General features: G+C 41.0%; 1 protein-coding gene across 4 annotated transcripts in view; it reads right to left on the bottom strand.

Moving 5' to 3' along the window:
- Positions 1-26,298, bottom strand: part of MAP3K5 (mitogen-activated protein kinase kinase kinase 5) — a 91,846-nt gene that overhangs the window by 25,852 nt on the left and 39,696 nt on the right. For all 4 annotated transcript variants that reach the window (XR_014167252.1, XR_014167253.1, XM_081907052.1 and 1 more), the window contains exons 7-15: positions 23,912-24,082; positions 19,549-19,661; positions 17,770-17,929; positions 12,166-12,319; positions 10,968-11,075; positions 7,223-7,272; positions 3,472-3,567; positions 1,527-1,608; positions 806-939 (exon numbers count right to left, since the gene is read on the bottom strand). Coding sequence is in view for 2 of the 4 variants with exons in the window: in XM_081907052.1 (XP_081763178.1) it covers positions 806-939; positions 1,527-1,608; positions 3,472-3,567; positions 7,223-7,272; positions 10,968-11,075; positions 12,166-12,319; positions 17,770-17,929; positions 19,549-19,661; positions 23,912-24,082 (1,068 nt within the window). In the remaining 2 variants the exon portion in view is untranslated. The remainder of the gene's footprint in view (positions 1-805; positions 940-1,526; positions 1,609-3,471; positions 3,568-7,222; positions 7,273-10,967; positions 11,076-12,165; positions 12,320-17,769; positions 17,930-19,548; positions 19,662-23,911; positions 24,083-26,298) is intronic.

The raw sequence follows: 26,298 nt of genomic DNA, 5'->3' as shown, positions 1-26,298 counted from the left end.
GCCCCTCCACTGAAACGCTCCCTCTGAAAGGCTTCCAGGTCCCCTCCTTCCTTGGCTTAGGATGAGGAGGTGGAGCTATTCAATGCCAGGGAAGCCACTTCTCTGCCAGGAGAGGTGAGGAGCTCCATGTCACAGAGTGAGCTATCAGAGGAGCAGGAAAGCCAGGTGTTGTCTTCAAAGAAACAGAGGTGCAACCAGAGGCAGGATCACCCTCCCTCCCTCCCCCCAAATAAGGAGCACCTGGCTTCAGGCCAGGAGTTCTCAGCAGGCCAAGCATTCTCACAAGTAACTAGACTTCCCTTGTCTCTGTTTAAAAGCATGGCAGATAGTTGGGACCAGTTGTCTGAACAACTTCACATTCCTGTGCAGTCTGATGTTGCAGCTCCTGATCCTGGAATCCTGACCACTGGCCTCATCCCTTAACTGTGTTTTGGGAACCTTGAAGCTTCTCTCCTAAATGGTTTGACCTTTGCTGCATTGTTGGCACCTAAGGGCATTTGGACTAATTCCTGCTCTTCTCCTGTTGCTAAATTTGCACTGTCAGTCTTCTAGAATGAAGCTTGGCTTCTTTACTAACAAGCAAGTCAGCTGTCATTGTTCTTGGGCAGGAGCTAGAACACTGAAATCCTGGAAATCAAAATATTATGCAAAAATAACTATATCCTGCACACCTAAAGAAGCCTATGAATCACTTTGTTTAAGCTTTTTATGTCTAACATCTAACACATCATGCAATTGTTTAAACTTTGGAGAACTAAGAACATGAAGCACATGAAAGCCTATGGAATGCAGACCGTTACTTTACCTGCTATCTCTTTCTGGGATTTCTTTAATGGCAATTCTCACTTGATTGCTCAGATCTCGTCCTGCATAAACTACACCATAAGTGCCTTTGCCCAGAATAACTCGATCACCATTTTCATCATATTCGTAGTCATACTACAACAGAAAGTACAACAAAAGGAAAATATCAGTGATTCTAGTATTTATTCCATTGTGTGCTTAGAAATAACACGGGGAAGTCATGCCTTACCTGAATTAAATTGCAGTTGTCAGCCTGGAATAAACATTTCTAAGAAGTATCTTAGAAGTTCCAAGTCTTTGAAACATAGTGTAACCTCCATTTGTTTCTAAATTTACACCCTGCACTTCAGTGGCCAACTGATATTCCCAAAGCAGCAATTCACTATGATAACACTACTTTGCATTGGATTTTACAGCTACCGCAGAGAAATCAAGAACATGACTGAAGCCAGTGATTGTTGGACATGCTTAGGGGCGCAAGAATGAAGCAGTGCTTTCAAGTTTGAGGATAAACTGCATTAACAACTATTACTGGAACAATTCAGAAGTTGTTAATTTGACACCGAACGCTTTCAGTATGAAGGAGGTGAGGATTTGGCTTGCTATTTATCCAAAGCAGTTAAGGCTAATCCAGCTAATTATCCAGTGAAGAAAAAGTAACCCAACAGGAGCACAATTCTGTAAAAGTGTGAGAAGTAGCAGGAATGAAAGACTGCCCTTACCTCCAGAGAGTCTCCATCACATTCACCTTCCTCCGTGTTCTTTCCTATTTCTTCAGTGATGCTATTAACCAGTTCAAAAAACCTGCCAAAAATCCATATGAAAGAAAATATAGTATTACAGCAAAATGAATCCTAGTGGTTGCCTCTTTTTTTTTAGCCGCTTATGACTGTTTCACTGTGTTCATAATAGCTTTTACCGCCTCCATTTCAAGAACATAATAACGTAAGAAAAGCCTGCTGGATCAGGCCAACGTCCCATCTAGTCCAGCATACTGTTCTTACAGTGGCTGGACAGTTGCCTGTGGGAAACCAGCAAGCAAGATCCGCGCACAAGAGCACTCTCCCCTCCAGTGGTTTCCAGCAACTGATACTCAGAAGCATTGCATAGGCACTGTGGCTGGTAGCCATTCATAGCTTTCTCCTCCATGAATTTGTCTAATCCTCTTTTAAAGCCATTTCCCTTCTCCACTCAACAGCATCACTACTGATATACAACAGATGCCCATTACTGTGTCCTTTTTGGAAACACGGGAAAACCTGGGGAAATGTCTCTTCCTTAGATGGTTATTCTGCATTGTTTTAAAACCTATCCTTAGCTCTCATTTTTGTGGTGTTTTTAAAGCTATTGTAGTAGATTTTCTGTAAAGCGCCTCAAGATTCATGTGAAGAGTTTTTCATAAATTGATAAAATACATGCAGTTGTGCATGTGTGTATAAATGCGTACTCTAATAATATTGTGTTCCTGAGTACAAACCATGATTTCTAATTATATCACAGCTGGACAACAGGGATTAACAAAATTTACCACATCCATTTTTGCCCTATTCTGTTTGCCATCCAGATTAATTTTTAAAACAGCAGTTGCACAATTTGCCACAGTTTTAGCTTGCATCTTATTTTCTTTGCATTGTTACTATTGTAAAGGAAGACATGCTGATAAAACATCATGCCAAAAGGAATCCTGAAATAAGTGTACTATCACATCAGGATTCCTTTGTCTGTATGTGCAATGATTCAATCTTGATGTGAATGTATGATTGCAGCAAGATAATTACTATTTACAACTGTTGTTGTTACAATTGCAAAGAAAAATTTGATGGATGTTGATGATTAGCACAATGTAAACTGAAAAAATGTGACCAACTATTCATCTGAATACAAACTGGAAATCAAAACCAGAAGGATGTCATGTTTCCCAACACAATGGTGCAAATCTGTAAGCAAGACCAGGTAACTCGTAGCTTCAAAATCCAAGGACAGATTTGGATAGGTAGAACTTTGTAAGCAACCCTTCTAAACATCACTCCATACTCATCATTCTATGCTCGCCTGGGGCTCACAAATGCTAACCAGCTCATCAGCAGTCATTACTTCTTTTTAGAATACTGAATATTATTTTTCTTCAAACATTTCAATTCCTGTCAAAGAGCCATTCAATGTATTATGCAGGATGAAGTAAGATACTGCTGGCAGAATTCTAGACTGTACCAAAAATTGCAGGCATATGGGCGTATCATGTAAAATTAAGCCTGCCTGCATGTACTTAACTAACAAAGGTATGGTGTAGCCCCCTTTCCAGTGTGCTTGTTCACACATGCCAGGTTTTCTTTTAGAAAACATAAGACCAAAAGGAGACCTTCCACCTGAAGTGGTAGATTCCAGAATTCTAACACTTATACCACTGCAGCATGCTTAGAGAGAAAAGGAATGTGTTGATATCCCAGTAAAATCACTTCATCTCAATTTTATCTGTGGGTCTCAATTTATTTTGATAAACATTATGCTGACTCTAGTATAACACTTGTCTGATGCACACACATCTCATGCTCAGGCAGAATGTAATTGGTCAAAGATGATCCTGTCAGCCAAAGCCAATTTCCTAAACAGCAGCAGCTCACAGGATCACCGTCACGCAAACCATATAGATAATTGGCGAAAACATACTTTTTGCAGTGGTGTTCTGTACAGAAATAAATTTGGAAGTCATCTGAATTGTGCAGCACGTACAAGAAACAGCATCGTTCTTCAAATTTTGAAATGCTGGAAGAGAAGCAAAGATAGCACGGGTTAATGGTTTTGTGACTCTCTGCTTCAGGCAGTTTTCGTATTTCAAAAAGAAAAATTATGTTCTTTATGCTTGCAAGAGAAAGGCTAGAACCATACTTTCTCCAGTTAGTTTCTTCTAAATGGAAGTTGCTCCAGGGAAATTTGTGGCTGTTATACAATTGAAAGATGGGTCAGGATTTCATGGAGGAAGCGGGATAATAAATATTGCATAATAAAAATGAATGTTCTATATTGTATTTCATGTATAATAGATGGGTTTAGATGATTGTCCTTTTGCTATATTAAAATATAAAGAACGACATTAATTGAAAAAGCTTCACATAACTGAAAAGATTTGGACCTCAATGATTCAACAAAACTAACTGTTGCAGAAAAGCAGCCCTGAGTGTTTTCTAGAGACAACGCTTTCCAGTCAGCGCTGAGCACACACAAAACATCAGTTTAACAATTACTTTTGCAACAGGGACATTTTGGGATGGCTATTCCCTTTAACAAACAATTTGAGGAGTAGGCTAACTTATTTATCTTACCAGAAATAAACACTTATGAGGAAAATACCTCTTTCTGACATGTGCTGCATAAGCTAATGTAGAAGCATAGCAGAGTAAAAGCCCACCAACAGAATATAAGTATAATCCATTTGCATTTTATATCTTTCTGTTGAAGCAATACCTATTCTGTACTTCTGCTTGCAGGATCCTTGTCTGTTTGCTCATCTGTTCTTTCCATGGAGACTAGACCCTTAAAAGAGTTTGAGCCAAGAGTTTCTATTCAGAATAAAGGCCAGGCACCGTTTATTTCCCACCAGATTCTATTTCTTAATTTATAAGGAAATGTAAAGAGCCATCAGGGGGCACCCTAGCACAACCGTATAAGTCATTTTGTTGTTCTTAAAGTAGTAAAAGCACCACCACTCAAAAACTGCTGTCACATAGTTATTCTAGGAAACACACAGAAACAGAGGAAGTTATCTATACCAAGTGAGACTGCCTCTCCATCTGGCTCAGCAAAGTAAAGACTGATTGACAGCAGCTCTCCATGATTTCAAGCAAGAGACATTTCCAAACCTACCTGGAGATGCCAGGGACTGAATCTGGGACCTTCTGAGCCACAGCCCTTTCACATATTTGGAAAGGAGTGGAGTAAACAGTAAAAAGTGCTATGCTCCTTAAACTTCCTAGGGAGATGTGAGCACAGCTGACTCCAAAGGATACAACAAATGTAAAACTTTTCTCCCTTCTCTGTACCTCATATTCAATGACTCCTTGTCCAGAATATGTTAGTCACACTTAGGTTCCATCAAAATTAATTGTACTTAATTTAGCAGCATGGTTAGTTTGCATGGTTGATTTAAATATATCTCTCTGGATTGAAATGTTTTTCTACCTCTGAGTTTTGGGATTTCTTTTAACCAGTTATTTTCTAAATTAATTAACAATGAGAATCATTCTCCCCACCATGACCAAGAGTCTGGGAGTTTTTTTGTTTTTTGAGAATTTAACTAAAAGTTAAATCTCAAATAAAGTAATGAGGAAAATGAGACACTGCATATCCAAGATACTAGGGTCTAATCATCTCCATGGTCAAAACTCACCCATTACAAAAACAACTGCATTATTTTAATGCAGCAGTTGAGGTAAGAAGGTGCTAATCTTTATTTGTTCAAGAACAGGCCTTACAATGTTGTCTAGAATTGGAACTTTTGAAGATCTGCAATGTGGAGATGTGATGTGCCTCTTTTCCTTTCAGTGTGTATCTTGGTGGCTCCCTTCTCATTGAACTGCCGTTCCCTACATGGTCAGCCAGTGTCAGGAGACATGAGAGAAATTTATAAATCTTCCACTTCGGTGCTATGGAAGGGCACCACGCCATGCCTTCTGCAAGTGCCCTCGGAAGACCACCACTACGAAGTAAGCCCACCTGATACAGTGCAGACCCATCAAACTGCTGCAGTCAGCAACATGTACTCTTTCCTGTATTTCAAGTTTAACAACAACTCATCAAACCTGTCTACAGGAAGCTCCTGTGCAGACAAGCCCTACATAAAACCCAAGCTACTAATGAAGAAAAACCACTCAAAACACGACAGAATTACATACACTTGTTCAGCACTCAGTGTTGTACTTGCAAGAGGCCTAGATTTTTTTTTAATGACACCCTTTGTTCTGAAGGAGCAAATTGTAGTAACCATGGATTTCAACACTCTTTTTAAAGAAGATGTCTTTTCAGAGCCATTTTATGTCAGCAGAACCAAGTTTAGACCGCACTACTTTAGGCTGCACGTAGAGCTTATGTGTTTGAATGCTCCCTCGCAGAGGAAACACCCTTCTTGAACAATGAAAGCTAGAAGGGCAGGAATAATGTTCACTATAGTCCTGTCCCTGATATGCTCTTTCACTGCTGAGATGTCATTTTTGGTAGCAGAAGAATTCAAACCTGCAACAAATTCTCTCTCCCAAGTGTCCAGGCTGCCTTCCCATTTATTTTCTTTTTATATTCTGCACCTATGTATGGTTCTTACATGACATTTTGTGGTTTTGGTACTGCTACTCCAGAGGATCCTATAACATGTATTTCACCAGCTATCAAGGTGCTAAATGTGTTTATATCACTGCCTCTCTCCTAATACTACTAGAAGTAGTAGTGGAAGCAATAAGCGAGAAACAATTAGAAGTAGTGGAAGCAGTAAGCGAGAAACAATTAGACCCCTGTCCACATATGTACTAAATGGAAACTTCATCACCACATTTCTTATTGGCACAATGCAGCAGAGGGCAATGCTGCATGGTGGGCGGTGTGTTGAGATGAGTCTGGGAAACCTGGCTTTGGAATTATGTTAACCTGTGAAGTTCAGACTGCATTCCTATGCATGGCTGCCTGGGTGTAGGCTCCACTAATACGGCATGACTTGATTCTGCGTAAACATGCATAGAACTGGGCAGCCCCCATATATATAAGGTGTTGCCAGCAAATATTTATAAAGAGATAAATGTACTGCCAATATATAATAACTGCTTGAATTATGAGAGGAAGATAATTTATGGACTAGAATATTTGTATGGGGAAAGGTCATGTGGAGCCTCTGGGCAAGATTAAACAGTATGTATGTATGTATGTATGTATGTATGTATGTATGTATGTATTTGACTTGTTAGTCACTAGCTACACAAAGATCTCCAAGCAACTTAAAACATATTTAAAACATAAACATGTATCTGTTACAATAACGATACATTCACACAAAAAAGATGCAATTCACAAAATAGATGCAAATCTCTAAGGTCCTACATTTGAGCTAACCCAATAATGATAGGTGCTAGGTCTTGCTTAATGTCAGTCATATAAGACAGGAATTCAAAAACTGCTTCATGCATATTTTGAGGATTTCCCCCACAGTTCTGACACCCATTTTTAAAGATTTTGTTTATGTTTAGCCTTTTAAATATGTTTGTGAGGGAGTTATTGGTTTTGCTGCTGCTGCTGCTGCTGTATATTTTGTGTTCTCGTTTTGTATTTTTCTGCTGTAAACCACCCTGCGATCTTCAGATGGATGGCATAAAAATTAATTAATTAAATAATGGCTACAGAGGAAATGTCATAGGTATCACAAATAAATAAATAACCTTACCTTACTCCTCTTATAGAGTCAGCACTGAAGTTCCATTCATGAATGCCTTTCTGTAATGAAGAAGTCAACAAAAATTACCGTTCTTGGGCATATAGCTGTACATACAAATAAATACATACAAATGTGTTAGTTTGTACATGTTTATGATCAAACAAATTATTCATTTAAAAAAGAAGCAGCGTACAACATCTAAAGCCTATAACTTACAAAATAATGTTTGAGGGTTCCCCCCCCCACTGTGTTGGCCCTTTTGTAACTGTACACGTCACCTTCATAACAATGTAGAAATAAAAACACAGTACATGTGCACACCCAAACCTGCAAAGATACAAATAATCCTAGTACTGTATGTTTCTTACACTGAACCTCTGAAACAAAATCTCTCATTTTACCCAGTCTTCACCCTCTGCTATGGGAACCAGTGTGTATCACATCCTTCAAAACAACCCAATAAAATCTCTCTCCAAACATGCCTTTTCATGTTAAATTCTTCCATCAATTCACGGCCACTATGCTGGAAAAAAACTATATGTAAATGAAGGGGTTAAGCTGTAAGAACATTTCCATTTCTCATTTCGAACTTAAAACAATCTAACACACATACAAAACCACAGCCACAAGCCCAATAAATTCCCAACCCTTCAAAAATCCTAGTTTCTCTTTGATTCATGTGACCTCTTTGTTTATGCTGTTATGTTCTCAAGCTGGTGAATTCCTGGTGATTCTGCCAAATTTTCAATCCATTGGAGTAAACATTTTATGGGGACTGTCTAATTCTGACATCTGTTCTTTGGTTAATAATAAAAAAGGCAATTGGAAAACTGCTTCAGCAGCCAACATGAGAGACCCAAGTGTCCAGGCTAAGGCACTACTGAGAGCAGTAGCAATATCAATTCCAGCTGCTACCTTTTACTGTAGCTAAAGTTCAGAGCCAGAAGGTTTCATGCTATCAAAACAATCCAGAGTTATGCAGAGTTTTTTAACAGCCAGGAAAAGTCAGCAAGTCCTCTCCACGTCAATTGAATACTCAGAGTGAGCCTTCCCAACTATGATGGAATCCAGGGAATGAGTCATGAAGAGTTAGGACGTCAGTGTAATCCAGAGGACAGAGTAACCCTGGACCTTAGGGCTACATTCAGATACCTCTCCAGCCATGAACATACTTGGACAAATAAGTGCTCCTGAAGTCCTACTTCCAAATCCACAAAATGGGGAAAACAGTAAATTGATGCACAGGGTTGTGGAAAACATGAGTAAGATAAGGAACAGAAACAAGAATTTCCACATTATGCACTCAATGGTCATTATTACAAATGTGATGTGATGTTTATGGAATCAGCCAGATGTTTAACACTGTTCAACTTGTGGTAACTTGGGGAGCTTGTTAGAAATGATTTTTGCTACATGTAATGCAACACAAATAACAATACAGATGTGTCACATGGTGAAATGAAGCAACCGCTGGCCTAGTAGAAACTAAACCAGTGTGCAGTTCAAGTTCTGTATGCTTCTCTGACATGGATTCTTACTTAAGCAATCTAGACTGGCTGAATGAAGTTAAAAGTGCAACTACTGCAAGGGGGAAATGGCTTGCTTCTAAACAAATTAAATGAAATAGATATAAACAGCAATATCCTATCATGTTTTGCCTTCATAAAGCTAACAAAGGCAACCCTCTAGCTTAAAAGGAGTTATTAATTCACTGTTAATGTACATGTGATGTGATACTTGAGTATATTGTTACATATGGTATCCAGATTTACTCTACCAGAACAGACAAATGGTCATGTCTGCAATGCCTTAAGAGATTGTGTTGGTTTATATTCAACAGATATGATGTTTGATGCAGCAGCAACAGCACTAGCTGTCACTATTCCATGCTGCATCAACAGAAGCATAGTGTCCAGATCAAGGGAATTAATTATACCACTCTATTCTGCCTTCGTCAGACCACACCCGGAATACTGTGTCCAATTCTGGGTACCACAAATTAAGAAGGATGTTGACAAGCTGGAATGTGTGCAAAGGAGGGCAACCAAGATGATCAAGGGTCTGAAAACTAAGTCTTAGGAGGAATGCTTGAAGGAGCTGGGTATGTTTAACTTGGAAAAGAGGAGACTGAGAGGCGATATAAAAACCATCTTCAAACGTCTTAAGGGCTGTCACATGGAGGAGACAGCATGCTTGTTTTCTCCTGTTAATAAAGGGTAGGATTCGAGGAAATGGCTTCAAGTTACAAGAAAGGAGATTCTGACTAAACATTTGGAAAACTTTCTGATGGTAAAAGCTGTTCAGCAGTGGAAGAGACTCCCACGAGAGGTGGTGGACTCTCCTTCCTTGGAGGTTTTTAAGCAGAGGTTGGATGGCCATCTGTCACCGATGCTTTAGCGGAGATTCTGGCATTGCAGGGGGGTTGGACTAGATGATCCTTGGGGCCCTTCCAACTAAGATTCTATAATTGATTATGAAAGCTGAGTACACCTACTCAAGAATTTACTGCTTTTCGTTTCAAGATTGCTGCTACCTTTACTCCAGAACTAAATGTGAAAACATCAAAGAGTGATCACCTCAAGTTTTCCACGTACTGTTGCAATAAAAAAGATGAACAAAATAAAAAAAAACTTTCCAATAAATTGCTACAAAAAGCAGCCAATGCCGGGAAAAATTCTCTGCCACATTCTTCTGTAGTGGAAGCAAAATAGAGAAGAAATAACATCTTATGGTTATGAAGTATTTGAGATGTTATCTGGAAAATAACATTTCCTGTTTCCAACTTTCCCTCAACACATTCGATTTACACCTCCAGTTTTCCCTCTATAACTTCTGCTTGCTGTCTCCAGTTCCTACTATCAGCCACTTAGGACCACGCAACAGTGAAGCTGAGCTTGCTACCACTAACTCCTGATTCCCTGATGAGTGTACTTATAGGATATATCTGCTTTTTAATGTATTTTTGGTCTTTGTGGAAGCCACCCAGAGTGGTTGGGGAAACCCAGCCAGATGGGTGGGGTACAAATAATAAATTATTTATTATTATTATTATTATTATTATTATTATTATTATTATTATCATCATCATCATTATTAAACACCTGCTTCTCACACATGTATTCTATATGTTTAGATATATTCTGCAAAACCACAATTTGTAAATAAGCTCTTATAAGTACACCTCAAGGTACCAACTTGGTCTTCCATAATTTTACTTTCTGCATCTCTTTAGGCCAAAGTCACAGCACAAGATTCTCCAGAGGTATAGAGGGAGAAGTCTACCTTTTATATCCAGAAGGTTTTCAATTTCTTGTTTCTTCAGATTCCTGATTACCAATTATGCACCTGTCTTTACATTTCTCAAACAGGCCAGTCACTCTATCTGCCACAAATGACAGCCTATACATGGAGCACTTAAGAAACAACCTTATTTTGATGGTGAAGTCTGAAGAGTTGTTTCTCATGCCCTGTGCCTGTACCCTTCAGCTGTTGTTAAAACTCCCAGACCTGTAGCCTGTATGGACATGCCATACTTTGTTCCCAATATCCATTACTTCCTCAACCTTGGGCTGCTTTGGGCTGTTCAGTGTTTCAATCTCTCAAACATGAAAGGCTCTAAATCCTCTCTCGTTTCCACAAATGTCTCCCAATTTCCTTTAAACTCCTTCGATCAAGCAGTCAGCAGTTACAGGATATAAGCTGCACAGAGGAGTCAATGGTTTATTGCTGTAAAAGTGGTGTGGTAGCAGCTTACCTTATCATCAGGCATAACATGCCAGATAGAGACTGTCTTCTCTTCAGCCTCACTATTAATGGACAGGTAAGAAGGCTGGTAGATTTTCGTAGGCTCTAATATTAAAACCTTTGAACAGAAAAAAAAAATACATAGCACATTGCTAAACAGTTACTACATTTCTTCAAAATACCCCCATAAAATTATAAAATTAAGTACTGACACTTTGCAGTTTAGCTCTTGGAGGCAAGGACAAACTGCACAAAAGACAAACTTTTACTATTTACCATAAGCAGTTTCGCCTGCCAACCTAGCAGTTCGAAAGCACCCTCGGGTGCAAGTAGATAAATAGGGACCGCTTTCTAGCGGGAAGGTAAACGGCGTTTCCGTGTGCAGCTCTGGCTCGCCAGAGCAGCGATGTCACACTGGCCATGTGACCCGGAAGTGTCTCCGGACAGCGCTGGCCCCTGGCCTCTTAAGTGAGATGGGCGCACAACCCCAGAGTCTGTCAAGACTGGCCCGTACGGGCAGGGGTACCTTTACCTTTACCTATAAGCAGTTTTGCATTTTGTTAGCTAAATAATTTACTGAATGTCTTCCAGCTTTCAGTTTTGTAGAATATTCTACTTTACTTTTGTTATTTGGTTCTTACATGCAAAAATGTGAGAAAAAATGTTTTGCTGAAGAAGCAGCACTTGCCAATTTCACAAACTTCCTTAGTCCAAGCTTGATTTGCACAGCAGCCACCTGCAATCCCACTTCATGTTATTAAAAACAAACTCCCGGCCCTCCAAAAATCTTTGGGAGGAGAAGAGGCACGAGTAGCTACAGGGGAGAAGAAGGGACACCAAACTTTCCTTTTGTGAACTTCCTTAAGTTAGGATCCACTAGCAATACTTAATTTTTATTTTCTTTTTATGAGTAAAACCTACAGAATCAGACTTGAACATGTAAAAATCCATACACCAGATCCACCATAAGCCTGAATGAATAAAAAATGCCTTTATGTGACAACAGAAACTCATGAAGGATGTAGCTGTTTGTGCCACCAGGAGAAGCAAGGCGCCTTCATAATTATTCAGATCAACTTATTTTGCTGTTCAACGTTTATTTCTTTCCAAATTAAAAATGCTTCCCTGCCCCTCAAGAATCACATGGCAGGACAAACAGGAAATTGAAATGGTTAAAAATTAATTGGAAGAGTTCAAAACACACTCACAGGAAATCTAACTACAGAGACGTCTGACTTGGTGGCCTCAACCAGAAAGTCCATCCAAAAGTCCACAAGTTCATGTTTTGCTACTTGCTGTTCTGGATTCAGTTTCTTAAAGTGCTGATATATCAAAATAGTCTCCACAATGGACTTGAGGTACCTAGGAGCAACCAACAAAAAAACGAAACAAGTCTGTAGCTATTTCCAATTCATTATAACCACTATATGCTTTATCACCTTTATCTGCACATCACATTGCCAAGTTGAGAGACTCTCTTATCAGCTATACTGAAAGATGAGAAACATGGGCATGTCTGCACACAGCTTTATCTGGCATTGTTGCACTAGTCTAGAAAAAGATTGCACAAAGCAAACACACAAATATAGGCACAAAGTGCAACAAGAAAATCATGCAGACTCTTTTCTTGGTTCATGAGAACATTACACACCGTGCTGGCCTGCTAGGATCCCTTTCTGATCTGCAGATGGACAAGAAACAAACATATTCTAGAGAAACATATTCTAGGTAGGAAGGCATTACAACAGTACCCAGAGAGTTCTCCAAGACTTAGGAGAGCCAAGCTTATTGCATGTACACGCAGCTGTAGAAACCCAGGGCCAATCATAGTTCCTTCAGTGTGTACAAATCAAGTAGGAGAAAAAAAAGATAATTTCCAAATTCAGAATGCACCACAGCTAAATTCCACAGCATGTGAAGCGACCATTAATTTGGGATATGTGTGGCTTTGCAGGACTCATTTGACAGAATGAGTGCATCTGTACTGTAGCTGGGTAGTAGAGAACAAGCTTTGCAACTTCAACTTCTGGCACCTCCTGTTGAAAGGATCTCAGGTTGTGGGCTTAGGGACAGAACATCTGCCTGAGATCAGTCAGATCATTTATAGCACTGGATTAGATGGAACAATAGTCTGACTCATGCTAAATCAACTCCTTATATTTATCCCTAAAAGCTGCTTGTAGACACATGGAATGTGAGATAATACTTTTTATGGACACACTGGGCTTTACAATTCTGTATTTTCAAATGCATATCTTTGTAAAACTCAGATGTACTTGCCTGCTCTCTATTTCTCATCACTAAGATGGTCCAGTGTCAAACTAAATTATAGGTTTATAATATAGTCATGCTGATGACAAGGTACAACATTCAGCACATATGCCATGGGCAGCTTGTGTCATTGGCAATAAATCTTGCAAATTGTCCTAATTAAAAACTTCTGGTGTCACAAACATATCTGCAGTAGCTAGAAATAGCACCTGTACACAGGTGTGGTTCTATTATAGCATACACAAATTACAAAATCCTGCAACAATAAACATACACCACCATGCCTAAGAAATTGCTTGTACCTATTTCATATACATTTTGATTGGGCTCCATCACATATTTGGATTCTATCCCACCCAGGGTTTCCAGTTGCTTTTGGACTACCGTTCCCATCATCCCTGACTACTAGTACTGCTTTCTAGGGATGATGGGAATTGTAGTCCAAAAACAGCTGGAGACCCTAGTTTGGGAAACCCTGATCCCACCCAAGGTGGGAAGGCATTGCTTTAGCCTGCTGTGACTGTTCTTTACTGCATCATCTTTGAATGTTCAGTGCAGGTATTTTAAAACACTGAATGTGTTGGTGAGTCACTGTGTGCTTTAACGGCACTTTCAAGAAACAGGCCTCTGCTAAACTGATTGTTACTAATGTGTCAGAAAATGCTGCAGCTGTTCCATGATGGATGCATACACAATCCCTCTTCCCTCCTTCATATAAAAGTACGGAATCATATATTCTGCGAGGATTAGATAAATAATATTTGTCTTCCACAAATCTTATCTTAATACTGACACTCCCAACATTATCTCTATGGCATCATCTTGATGCCACGCTATGGCAAGACATACAGCAGGAGCTTTTCGCCATAGCCGCTAAATAAGACAGTGTGTACTAGCTGCTCCTTATAAAACAGGTATTATGGTCTCACTGCCCACATTTTTAATTTACTAAAACAGGTATGTTCCACCTTTCTGTTATAAAAGAGGTTACAAGGACCTCGTTATACACATTTTTATTTATCAAAACATCTATATTCTGCCTGTCTGTGACAGACAGCTCATATAAAAATATATTTAAAATTATCAAAATAAAACCAGAGCAGCAGATAAAAAATAATAATCAAGCAGGGGGAAATGAATTTGGTTTTCCCTCTCATAATTGCATGTATGGAGTGGAGAAAGTGGCTTGGGGCAAGCATGGCGAGGGGCAGGAAAGTGGTGAGTGGAGAAAGGGCTAAAATACGCCCCCCCAACTGCTTATTTACTCTAAATGACCCATCTCCCAAAGCTGCTTTACACAAAAAGTGTAGCCATAGGAATACAGTGGTGCCTTGCAAGACGAAATTAATTTTTTGTCTTGCGAGTTTTTCGTCTTGCGAAGCATGGTTTCCCATAGGAATGCATTAAAAATCAATTAATGTGTTCCTATGGAGACCGCTTGCCAGGCTGGCGGTGCAGAGAAGGGCTTTTCTCCCCACCGCAAGCCTTCAGCACAGGTACGGGAACAGAGGGGAAGGCGCGCAGCGCTTCTCCTCTGTTCCCGGGGCTTGCGGTGGGAGGAGGGTTTTTCCTCCCCACCGCCAACATTCAGAACAGCATTCTGAATGTTGGCGGTGGGAAGGAAAACCCTCCTCCCGCCGCCAGCCTTCAGAGCAGCCTTCTGTAGGCTGCTGGTGGGGTGGAGAGACCTCCTCCCGCCGCCAGCCTTCGGAGGAGCCTTCCGAAGCCTGGCGGGGGGAGGAGGGCTCTCCGCCCCATCGCCAGCCTTCAGAGGAGCCCTCCGAAGCCTGGCGGGGGGAGGAGGGCTCTCCGCCCCATCGCCAGCCTTCGGAAAAGCCCTCCGAAGCCTGGCTGGGGGAGGAGGGCTCTCCGCCCCATCGCCAGCCTTCGGAAGAGCCCTCCGAAGCCTGGCGGGGGGAGGAGGGCTCTCCGCCCCATCGCCAGCCTTCGGAAAAGCCCTCCGAAGCCTGGCGGGGGGAGGAGGGCTCTCCGCCCCATCGCCAGCCTTCAGAGAAGCCCTCCGAAGCCTGGCGGGAGGAGGAGGGCTCTCCACCCCACCGCCAGCCTTCGGAGGAGGTCCGAGGACAGTGGGGAAGACGCGCTGCGCTTCCCCGCTGTCCCTGGAGATTTCCCTATGGGCTTTCGTCTTGCGAAGGAAGCCCATAGGGAAATTCGTTTTGCGAAGTGCCTCTAAAACGGAAAACCCTTTCGTCTAGCGGGTTTTCCGTCTTGCGAGGCGTTCGTCTTGCGGGGCACCACTGTATATAGCAAATACACATTCACATTATACATCTAGTTTGTGTCTTAACAGAAGAACTACTTATTGGGCATGTTCTAGCACTTTGAATCAGAGATGCCTGTGAAGTTATCCCTAGCCAGGCGTGTGGGGGGGAAGAACACTGTGGGCTGATAAAACTTACCTCAAAGTGGAATCTTTCCCAAAGATTCTCCAACTCAGATAAAAAAATCAAGCCAGAGAAGTATTCCCCTCTCAAATTGCTCGTCTCTGTCAACATCTGCAACCCCCCAAAGGAGTCCCGTGCCAAAGCACCTCCAAATACACTTACCTCCTTCCCTTCTCATAATATTGGTGGCAGCACAGAACAGTAATATGAGAAGACGGCTCCCTCTCTCTCTCTCTCTCTCTCTCTCTCTCTCTCTCTCTCTCTCTCATACACACACACACACACGCATATATCCTCTCCATCACCCCACAGCGCTGTCTAACAGCGTGCAACTCTGAAGGGAACTCTGGGAGACAGTTTCACCCAAGGATTCCGCAAGGACTCCTGTGCAGCAGTCAACAGAAGGAAAGGGATTTCTGAAGGTGTAAGGGAGGGCGAGCTTGGATTGGTTCATAAAACCTTTCTCCTGGGAAAGTCAGAGGATCCCAAACCCAACCCAGAGAGAACTTTAGGAAGTTCACCCGTCTCCCTGGGAGAGATTTCAGCAGGTACCTAAACTGTACCAATGAGCTTCCCATAGGCATCTGGTTGGCACTGTGAAGACAGGATGCTAGACTAGATGGGTTTTGGGCCTGAACCAGCAGGCTCTTCTCAAGTTCTTATTGTTTGTACAAGGGAAAGGGGAAAATACAGTGGTGACACTAATAGGCCATTTTATGACTGAAGGGTTAGCCACACAAAAAATAAGGGAACAGCATCTGCTACCCAAACTAGTAAGTTGTGTGGTCTGTGGACTTGAAATCCCTTGGTTCAAATCTCATTTTAGCCCATGGAATTCAGCGGTTGACTTTTACCTAGTCTCTTATAGCTTGGAGCACATTGAATGTCATCCACATTAACCAGAGAAGGCGCTAATTTAAATGGGTTCCTACGTCTAGGTTCAATAACTTTTAGACAACCAGGAAAAGGATGTTGAGAAAACTAGTTATCACCAAATAAGGCTGCAGGCTTATGGACACTTACTTCCATCTAAGTCCCAATGAAGTTAGTGGGGAATTAAACATACACAGGCCTGCATAAATACATGAAGTTGGAAGCTACACTTTTCTGCACATGTAAACACAGAACAAGTGCATGCATGTCCTGATTAAAGGAGCTAACTTCATGTACATTTCCACACCTTCCATTTCCCAGTCCTTCAGGACTTACTTCCCCAGAGACCCACCTTCCCCCCAATTTGATCTGAAATTGGCTGAGGGGTTTTGGTTGCCTAGCAACGTCAAGCCAGCTTCCTCATCCCTGAAGCAACCAAATGGCTGACATTTGTGAGTCCGGAGAGGCTCTAAAGAACGACAACACTGCTGCCTCTTACGTTTTGGAAAGCAAATAATGTCTCATCCATCCACTGGTCTGGCCCTGGCCACAATATCAAGTGGAGGCTACACTGTTAAGTAGAAAATGAAGCAACTTGATTTCAGTGTGTAATTGCTATTTTATTGACTGAAAGCCAGAACCATTTTGAGCTAATAAGAGAGTTTAAAAAGAAGGGGGTGAAACTAGCAACATAATTGGCTTTAGCTATCATTCTGGATGGAGAGCATTGCTGAATACAGTACTGCAACTGTCTGTAAATTGTTTACATGGGCTGACTGAACGTATTGGGGAATCTATTTTTTAAGATAACGTGACTAAAATTTTCTGAGCAGTTATTACCAACTACTGCAAGAGATTCTGTTTATATGGAATGTCGGGTCACCTTGCTATGGAATTGTTTGTATAGAAAGGGGGCGGGTTTTGCTTGATGACTTGGCCTCCCACAAGAATGCCAAGAGCCCAACCTTAAGAGGCAATTGGTGTAATGGTTAGAAAGCCCCACCCATGATGTTTACTGGGTGATCTTGGGCCGGTCAGCTGGACCTACCTCACAGGGTTTTGTGAGGATAAAATAGGAGTAATTTTTTTTAAAAAAAACCACACAGTTGCTGAGCCCATATTCAAAAATCTGGGAATGGGAAATATTGCCATTTATATTTACACTAATTTCCCCCTCCCCCCAGAATATTCAGATCAGAACAGATTAGCTAGAGTACTTTGAGTACTTTGATCCAATGCACACTGATCATACATGAGCCGTACCACGCTGGCGTCTTCAATTTGAAAAGTTTCTCTGAAGCCTGTATCACTCTTGTGTGATCATTTGCCAGAACACTAGCTCCCAGGAAAAATCCGACTTCCCAGTAACTCTGCAATTTTTCCAAGTTTCCTTTTTTCCCAAGCAGGCTGCTTATCTTTACTCCTGGAGAAATAATACAGAAAAAATTCTTCGTAAGACTGCACCGCAAACAAAAACTCAAGTTAATGCATACTTAAGCTCCGTTGAAATTGGTGGTCCTAAACTTGCATAATCACCCACAATACGGTGTTCTGATTTATAAACCAGTCTTCCTTCTCTTTCTGCTTTTCTCTTGCTTAACTGCAATCCAGTTTCTCAATATGACAAGATAATAGAAAGCGAGCATTTAACTGGTAGCTTCACTGGATTCTAGACCAGCACCACTAGCACATATGGTGACTGGGATGGCAGACAACCTAATCATCCCAAGAGTGCATGCTTTAAGAGATGAGGACATATTATAGGCCCTTCAAACCCTACCCATGTCCTAGCCAATGGCTACCCAGAGTTTTGAACACTGAACCCTGTGGTTTTGAACAGTAGAACACTGTTCCACTGAATAATTCTGGCATTTCTTCACCTATTCTTTGCATCTCCCCCCTTTTTAATTCAAGGGACTGTGACCCACTAATATAGAATAGACCCACTGAGATCAAGAAAGCCACAACTAATCTTAATCCCCTGGTTTCAATAGGTCTGTTCTGAGTATTACTTAGTCAGATCTTGTGTTTGTTCTGTAAGCCTCAGAGACATTTCAAAATAGACACAGTGAAGGTTAAGGAAACTCATATCCACAGAACAATCCACAAAACACTGCTACTAAGCAAGCTTAATTTAGCTCAGAGAGACTTCATTCGGAGCCCTGCAAAAATAAATAAGATTTATTTGTTGTCATATTTAGAACCCACTTTTGAAAGTAATCGTGCAGAAAGTGGCTCACAAATAACAACCACAAATGTCATTTAAAGCATGTGCCCTTCAGATATTTTGGACTATAACTCCCATCGTCCCTGACCACTGGCAATGCTGGCTGGAGCCGATGGGAGTTATAGTCTAAAACATGTGAAAGGCACTATGTTGGCAAAGGCTGAAATATCAGTTATGAAACAACAATTTCATACAAGCAATCTAACCCTAATTGCTTTTGCAGCTGCACTGTAGCCATTTAGAATATTAGTCTGTTATAACAGACTCTTGATAATGTCATGCATTAACCCTAGTACCCTTAGGTTTCAGGGGAAAGGAAATGCTATAGTAAATAACTATTACAACTAATTCCACATTTAGAGGAAGTGTAAGATAATATGTAGCTCAATAAGAACAACCAATGGCGGAAACAATGGCTTGCAGGATCCTCACTAGGACAAACCTTAGTCCTAGAGAGCCAATGAAGTTCGTTATTAGATTATTCATAGACTAGAACTAACAGGGTTTACTAATCAGTATTCATAATGTATCGAACAATATCACTGAGTCACCATAAAAAGCTCTTTTCATTACTGACTCTGCAAGAGAGAAATTTAACCCAGAAAACTGAACTTAGGCAAGATAATTGCAACAGGCAGGATCCATGCGATGGCTCTAAGTTATACCTTTTTAATGGAAAACTTAGCTGAAGTGCAGAATTACTAACAAACAAAGAACTCTGAATGCATTCATCAGATTGTTTCCTGTAAAACAGAGGGTGGTGAAAATGCTGTCACTAAATTTTATTTGCCTGTGCATCAACAGGCTATAATTACCAACTTTCCGTAGCTCAAATGAGGTATCAAACTGGTGACCAGCGGCCAAGAGAAGGACTGCATAATTAATCCCCGACTGTAATGTTGGTTCTGACTCAAATGCCTTCTTGAACCTAGGAGAACAAACAAGTTATAGATATATAAAAAATAAGACGTACAAAGGGACAATTATATACATATTTGGTACTCTAAGTGCCGCTCTTCAGTTTGTTCAGCCTGACCAACCCGTTCAAGCACAAAAATATTCTGCTTATAATTTTCCATCCAGGCAGCATGGTTATTTTAAGAAGCCAACATTTACAGCACCCTCCCCTACTGTTTTCTTCAAACTCTTGTGTTTATTCACTTGTGAAAAATATATAGCTGGTTAACAGCTTTGCTGTTTTGCACAGAGAACTATTTCTGAACACTGGCATTAAAATTCCTTATGGCATTTATACTAGAATTATGATTTATGCCCCCTCATTAGAGATTAATATTGTTGTCATGAAGTTATCCTTCTCTTATTTATATTCAGTGATCCTGCGACAGTAGGCAAATCAGTACAGTGCTATGCAGTATACCAAACTAGAATGAAAGACTGAAGAGTTTTCAAATACATATTTAATAATATCAACACCCAGTGCTTATTTGTAGAATTCATCTCAAGTGCTCAAAGTGCTTCACAATAAAACAATCCTGGCAAGGCATGTCAGGCAGGCAAAGGCTGCGGGAATAGGAGCTTGCCCACAGACTCAGAAGTGCTGTAGCTCAATGGTAGAGCATCTGCCTTGCAGCACTGCATGCCGAAAGCCCCAGCATCTCCAGGTAGGGCAGGAAGAGGCCTCTGCCTGGAGACCTAGAAAAATGCTGCCTGGCAGAGTAGCCAATCCTGAGCTAGATAGACCAAGAGTCTGATTCCATATAAGGAAGCTTCCTATGTACTTAATGAATTCATAAGAAGAGGCTTTAACTGCAGGGACATCTAGCTCACAACTTACACTCTTAGGGTCCATTTACACATGCCCCTTAAGCATATGTCAATGTAGCTGGGCAGGTCTTTTTTGTTTGAAAAGATGTGTTGGAAAGGACTGGAGAAGGAAAAAGCATCTCCATTTTCAATTACCCTCTCTCACAGCAACTTTTCAAACAAAAGACAAAGGAACCCACAGCAGATCAGTGGTCGGAGCACTGGTCCTTCCAACTCAGTTTAACTCATTTTATTGCCTCTCTTCATTTTGCAGTACAGTCAGGCATGACAAAATGAGGAAGGACATTCAAACTAACACAATGTTGATTTCCAAAAAAGCGCTTCCCTCCCTCACTAATAATTAACATGTTTGGCAGACACTTAATTTCATTGCTGCTATACATTTTCCTGGCAACTTTACAACAGAAAAGGGAAAAGTCCACCAAATAGACTGGAGTTAATCCTTCTACTCAGAATGCACTAACTTGACACTGAATAACAATTAATTCCTTAAATTTGTAAGATTCCTTGGATCTCTTAAAATGTGGTATGTTGCTAAGCAGGGCAAAAATGCATGAGAGACTAAATCCAATCCAAACAAGCATTTCTGTTCATCCAAAGTGCACACACAAAAGGAAGGCAAGCGGCAGCCTATATTTACCAGACACACCACTTCCCACTTTCCACGACTTTTAAAATGAATTTACTGTAAATAGGCAGTGGCGGAGTTACATGGTGGAAGGCAAAAATCTTGTTTGTATGGAAAACAAAACAGCACAGTGAAAGCATGCCCAGAACTCTCTGCCTGAACCCTGTCTAAAGACCACAAAACAAGGTTAAAGGTGACTGTTTATTGCATTCCCTGTGCTCATCCAGCCTTTGCCCAGTTAAGTCCAACAGCTGCTTTCAGAGGAGGGACAGGAAGGGAAAAGTACAGCTAAAGAACCTGCATTAGGCAAGAAGTTAGGAATCAAATGGGTACAGGGATCACCACCATCTTACCTCCAGAACTCAAGCAGAAGGGCTCTTCAAATACCCTAAATGCTATTGGCACAGTTTCTGCTGTTGCCACTGTTATAACCCACCCATTTTAACACTGGAGTGTTTTGAGCTACGTAAGCTGAGACCTTCCCCATCACCCTGAGTAGAAGCCTGATACCCTGGGAAAGGAACAAGATGGCTCTGCCATAGAGACTTGCCAGTCCTGCCATGTTTAGACGATTTGCAAGGTATGCTACTGCCAGCAACTACAGAAACTTTCTATGTGATCAGGGTGAGACCACATTAAATGGTTCTCCCCAGTTATGTGTGCCAGTTTGAGCTATCTCTATGTGCAGATGTTTCCAGAAACTTCCTCATGGTGGTAGAAATGTAAGATAAGAGGTTTCCTCACTGCTTCATTGCTTCATTAGTCATCAGTTCACAAACATGCTGTCAGGGAACAACTTGAGAGTACAACATGAATCCTGTGGCCAAAGGCTCTTGGGACTCTGATGCCTCTGAATGACATGAGGGCTCATATTGCTTGCTATCACACTGCAGCTGGGTTCAAATGCAATGCTAAACCATGGTTTGGTGCTACACATGCATGAGCACATGCCCTCTCCTCCTCTTCCTCCTCCCACCACATGACCAGGAGAAGGACGTCACCAGCAGTTATTTTCAGTTTCCACTAATCTTGTATTTGTTTGGGGACGAGGGATCATGGTTTATCACAAACCCTGGCCAGTTTCAAAAGAAGCCAAAAAAGATATTATGAAGATAGTTTGTTTAGTTAACCAGGGATGCGGGTGGCGCTATGTTCTAAACCACTGAGCCTCTTGGGCTTGCCGATCAGAAGGTTGGTGGTTCGAATCCGCACAATGGGGTGAGTTCCTGTTGCTCTGTCCCAGCTCCTGCCAACTTAGCAGTTTGAAAGCACACCACTGCAAGTAGATGAATAGGTACCACTGTGATGGGAAGGTAAATGGCATTTCCATGCACTCTGGTTTCCATCACGGTGTTCCGCTGCGCCAGAAGTGGTTTAGTCATGCTGGCCACATGACCCAGAAAGCTGCCTGTGGACGAACGCCGGCTCCCTCAGTCTGAAAGCGAGATGAGCGCCGCAACCGCATAGTCGCCTTTGACTGGACTTAACCGTCTAGGGGTCCTTTACCTTTACCTTAGTTAACCAGAGGTTGTGAAGCACCATAGTATCTTATCTGCATGCAACAACTAACTGAGATAGAGATTTCCAGGTGCGTAGAAGGAAAGAGGAAGCCCAAGACTTTGTTTGGGCTTGTTTCAGTTTGTACATGTAGTACTAAAATCATGGTTTAGCATTATGTACAAATGCAGCTGGCAAGTAAAAGCCCTTCAAGGTGACAGACTTTATTTCCAGTCACAGTCTCACCATTTATTTAAAATTAATAAAAATTGAATAGCTTTTTATATCTGGCTTTTAGAAGAATCTGTCTAGAGTTTTCTTTAGTGTGCGACAGAATCTCCTTTAAAAGTGCATATGGAAACAATACAAAATATACTGTAATACATTAAATGCTAAAGCCAAACCTTTATATCACTACAGCACATAAAATGTCTGCCCAGCACAATAATAAAAACTCAATGTAAACAAAATAAAACTGCACCAGCATGTCAGCCTTGTTACACCATGTATACAAGGAACTAAACATTCAGTATACAAGGTCAACTTAATGACTTAACAGCTCTAAACATTTTTAGCAGAACTCCTAGTACTATGCTGGAAGCTTGTTGCTAACAAGTCACTCTCTTCAACTTCTAATATCTGTCCTCCTTTAACCCTCTTCTCTCTCTCTGCTACAGGCTGCTGCTTCTTGGTTATGCCTGCTTGGCTATAGTCATCTACTGGAAACTGGCAGAAGCTGAACCCAACCAGCTGTCAGCTTTGGGCCCACACCCAGACTAGCTAGAGACTTGTTAGCCAAGCTAACAAGAGGAAGAAAACCATCTTGCCTGATTTACCCTGTCAGCATTATAGCAGCAACGTGTCTGAGAAAAATCTGACAGCTAATAATTAACTTGTCATCGCTGCGTTGATATTAATAGAAAGTCTATCACCTAGCAGCGTTCACTCTTGTCCTCAACTTGGAAACAAGCAGATCATGAGAGAAGATAGGAAGATAAGCCACATGGACTCACTGAGCATGCTTCAATGGGCAATAAAAAAATAATGAAACAAAACTTCTGGCAGTGGAAGAGTTGGCCCCTAGCCTCCGGCATCAACTGTGAAGTTGCCCAATCTAACTGGAATCATATTTATTCACTAGATTATTAATTAATTTTATGTAACCATGAGTTTGTAGAAACAGAAAAAAGGAGCCCATTTCCAACTCCTATTGTCAGCTGGAGTGTTTTTGTTAAAATTATGTGGACATGTAACATAGTGCTACTTACCATAAAGTGCCTTGGTCTCTACTTTCTGTATCTGTAAATCCAGAATCCAGAAAGATATCTTTGTAGATCCGTCCCACAAGGCAGTACATATCAGAAGGTACTTGACTCTCATGTTCCACCAGAGGTATCATAATATCTAGAGCTTTCTGTCTGTCTCCAGGAAGATTTCGCCTGGGATTTTTTTAATATATATAAAAAAGAATACAAACATTTGAATTTGTCATAATTCTCTGTTGTCCTGATATCTGAACACTTTACGTTCTTTTGGCATGGCTAGAATTTGAATAGAGCTGGGGGGCAAGGCATGGAGAAAATGAATGAAAATAACCTCCTTTTGCTCTTCACAGAAAATTATACTGTAGGCATCTGGCAGTATGACATAACGCATATGAAACAGGGAACATTTTAGTAAACTCTCTGTTCAGATATTACAGAATAGTTTCTCTTTGCAGTATGATTTTCATCTGGAGTTTTAACATAATGGGTTGCAATAAAGGTAGCAACAGGAAATGGATCTCATAATCTGTCACAGTCAGTTGAGGCTTTTTGACTTAAAAAAACAGTTTATTGCTCTCAAGTAGGAAACCTAAAAATAAAACTACTTGCTGATTGGTCAGTGCAGAGAGAATCCATTCTTGCACTAACCACTTTTTGAAGGTCTTCCCATTCCATGTTCTCATGATCATCAGAAACATTCATTCGTTGGCTGACCTCAAATTAATGCAAGTTTCTTTGAGATGCAGAATTGCTTCTAATGCAACTGATTCCAGCATACAGCATTTCCAAGTAGGAAAAAACACACAAACAAGCCATCGACTCTCAAATACAGATTTCTTTTGCTGCTTGTACAGTGTGTTTATATGCTTAAAAATAATCCCATGTACAATTGTCACACATGGTAATCTAGACCTTGTTTGTATAGCTGTTCTACACAGAAGCTATACGTGCAGGAAATTAGTCACATTTGAAGCATCTCTGGGTAAGCAGCTCTGTCCATATTTCCCTAGCAACACAATGAAGGAGGCATTCAAGAGTACCTTTCTATGCTTTGCAGCTTTGTAAAATAATGAACAAATAAAGAATGCCCATATATGACTGATATGAGAAATTTAACATGGCTATAAGAGGCTAAAGATTCACTTAATACAGAGTCCATTTCATGTCACATATGTTATGTAACCATTTTGCAAAATGCTGATTAAGTGGTGGCAACATTTGCTCCAGATTTTTTGCAGTGTGATTTTTCTCACCTGCTTACTTCCCGGTTGCCACTTTGCTCTCTGCTTATCAAACATGAAAGGCACAAGTCCCAAAACTGGATATGACACTTTGTTCCAAGTGGATTTGCTCTGAGCACTAGACTCACATGATTCTGCTTCCACCCCATTATTTGCCAAAGCAATAATGCATTGTTTCAAGCTGAAACATTAGAAGAACGAGCCTCACTCCTACCTCAAGTTGCCTAAAGTATTTTACATTTTACTGTTATGAGATATTCAAAACTTAAACTGGTACCCACACACTTTTCATTCTTCAAGATTACAACAAAGGTGAACTTTCTGTACATTTCTTTATGATGATGATAAGTTTAGACATATTGTGCCATAACTACAACTATCACAAGGCCTGTGAAAGCTATCATGGCTCACAGATTACAGCTAGAACTTCCTTACAATGTGAACACATTACTAGTCAAGAGAAAAGAGATTGCTAAGTATCATTTCATTTGACCCTGGGAACTGGCCTATCCACTTCCACTGTGTCATCTTTGCTTGCCCCATGACACACACACAACTCATCCTATTCCATACCCCACTTCAAAACAACCTTCTTCCTTGAAATCTTTTCTGCCCCTTTTCAGTTGAACCTTCACCAACCTGGTGCCCTCCAGATGTTTTGGCCTACAAGTCCCATTAGCCTCTGCTCACAAGGCACTAAGTTGACAAAGGCAGCTCAAATGCAAGCCTTGTCCTCCTTATACCCATTCAAAGCCAGGAAATGTTCAAGTTCGCTTTTTAAAATAATATTTTAAAAAGCCAAATAGTAGCCCCTGCATATTCTTATGCAGGGACAGAATGCCTTGTATATTCTATGCCGTGCAAAGCACACCTTTCTTGCTGGATAGCTAAAGGAATTCCTGAGGAAGGCCAAATTTGTCCAGGTGCAGAGCTTCCAAATCTGATAAGAAAGAAAGCCAAAGTTCAGAGCCCCATCAGTTGCCCTCTGCTTCTTGTTATCTGCTGCCACTTCCTAACAGAAGCTGTTTTGTCCTACCTATTTCCCAAGCCACCACAGATATCACTGTGTGAAATAAACTGGCAGCTGCCAGAAGACAGTGGCGGCATTGCACTGTAGCCCAACATTTTGCTGCCCGGTTCTGAGCTTGC

The sequence above is a fragment of the Podarcis melisellensis genome, assembly GCF_964234715.1.
Source record: "Podarcis melisellensis genome assembly, chromosome: 3".
NCBI lineage: Eukaryota > Metazoa > Chordata > Lepidosauria > Squamata > Lacertidae > Podarcis > Podarcis melisellensis.
This window is presented reverse-complemented; position numbering and strand designations above follow the sequence as displayed.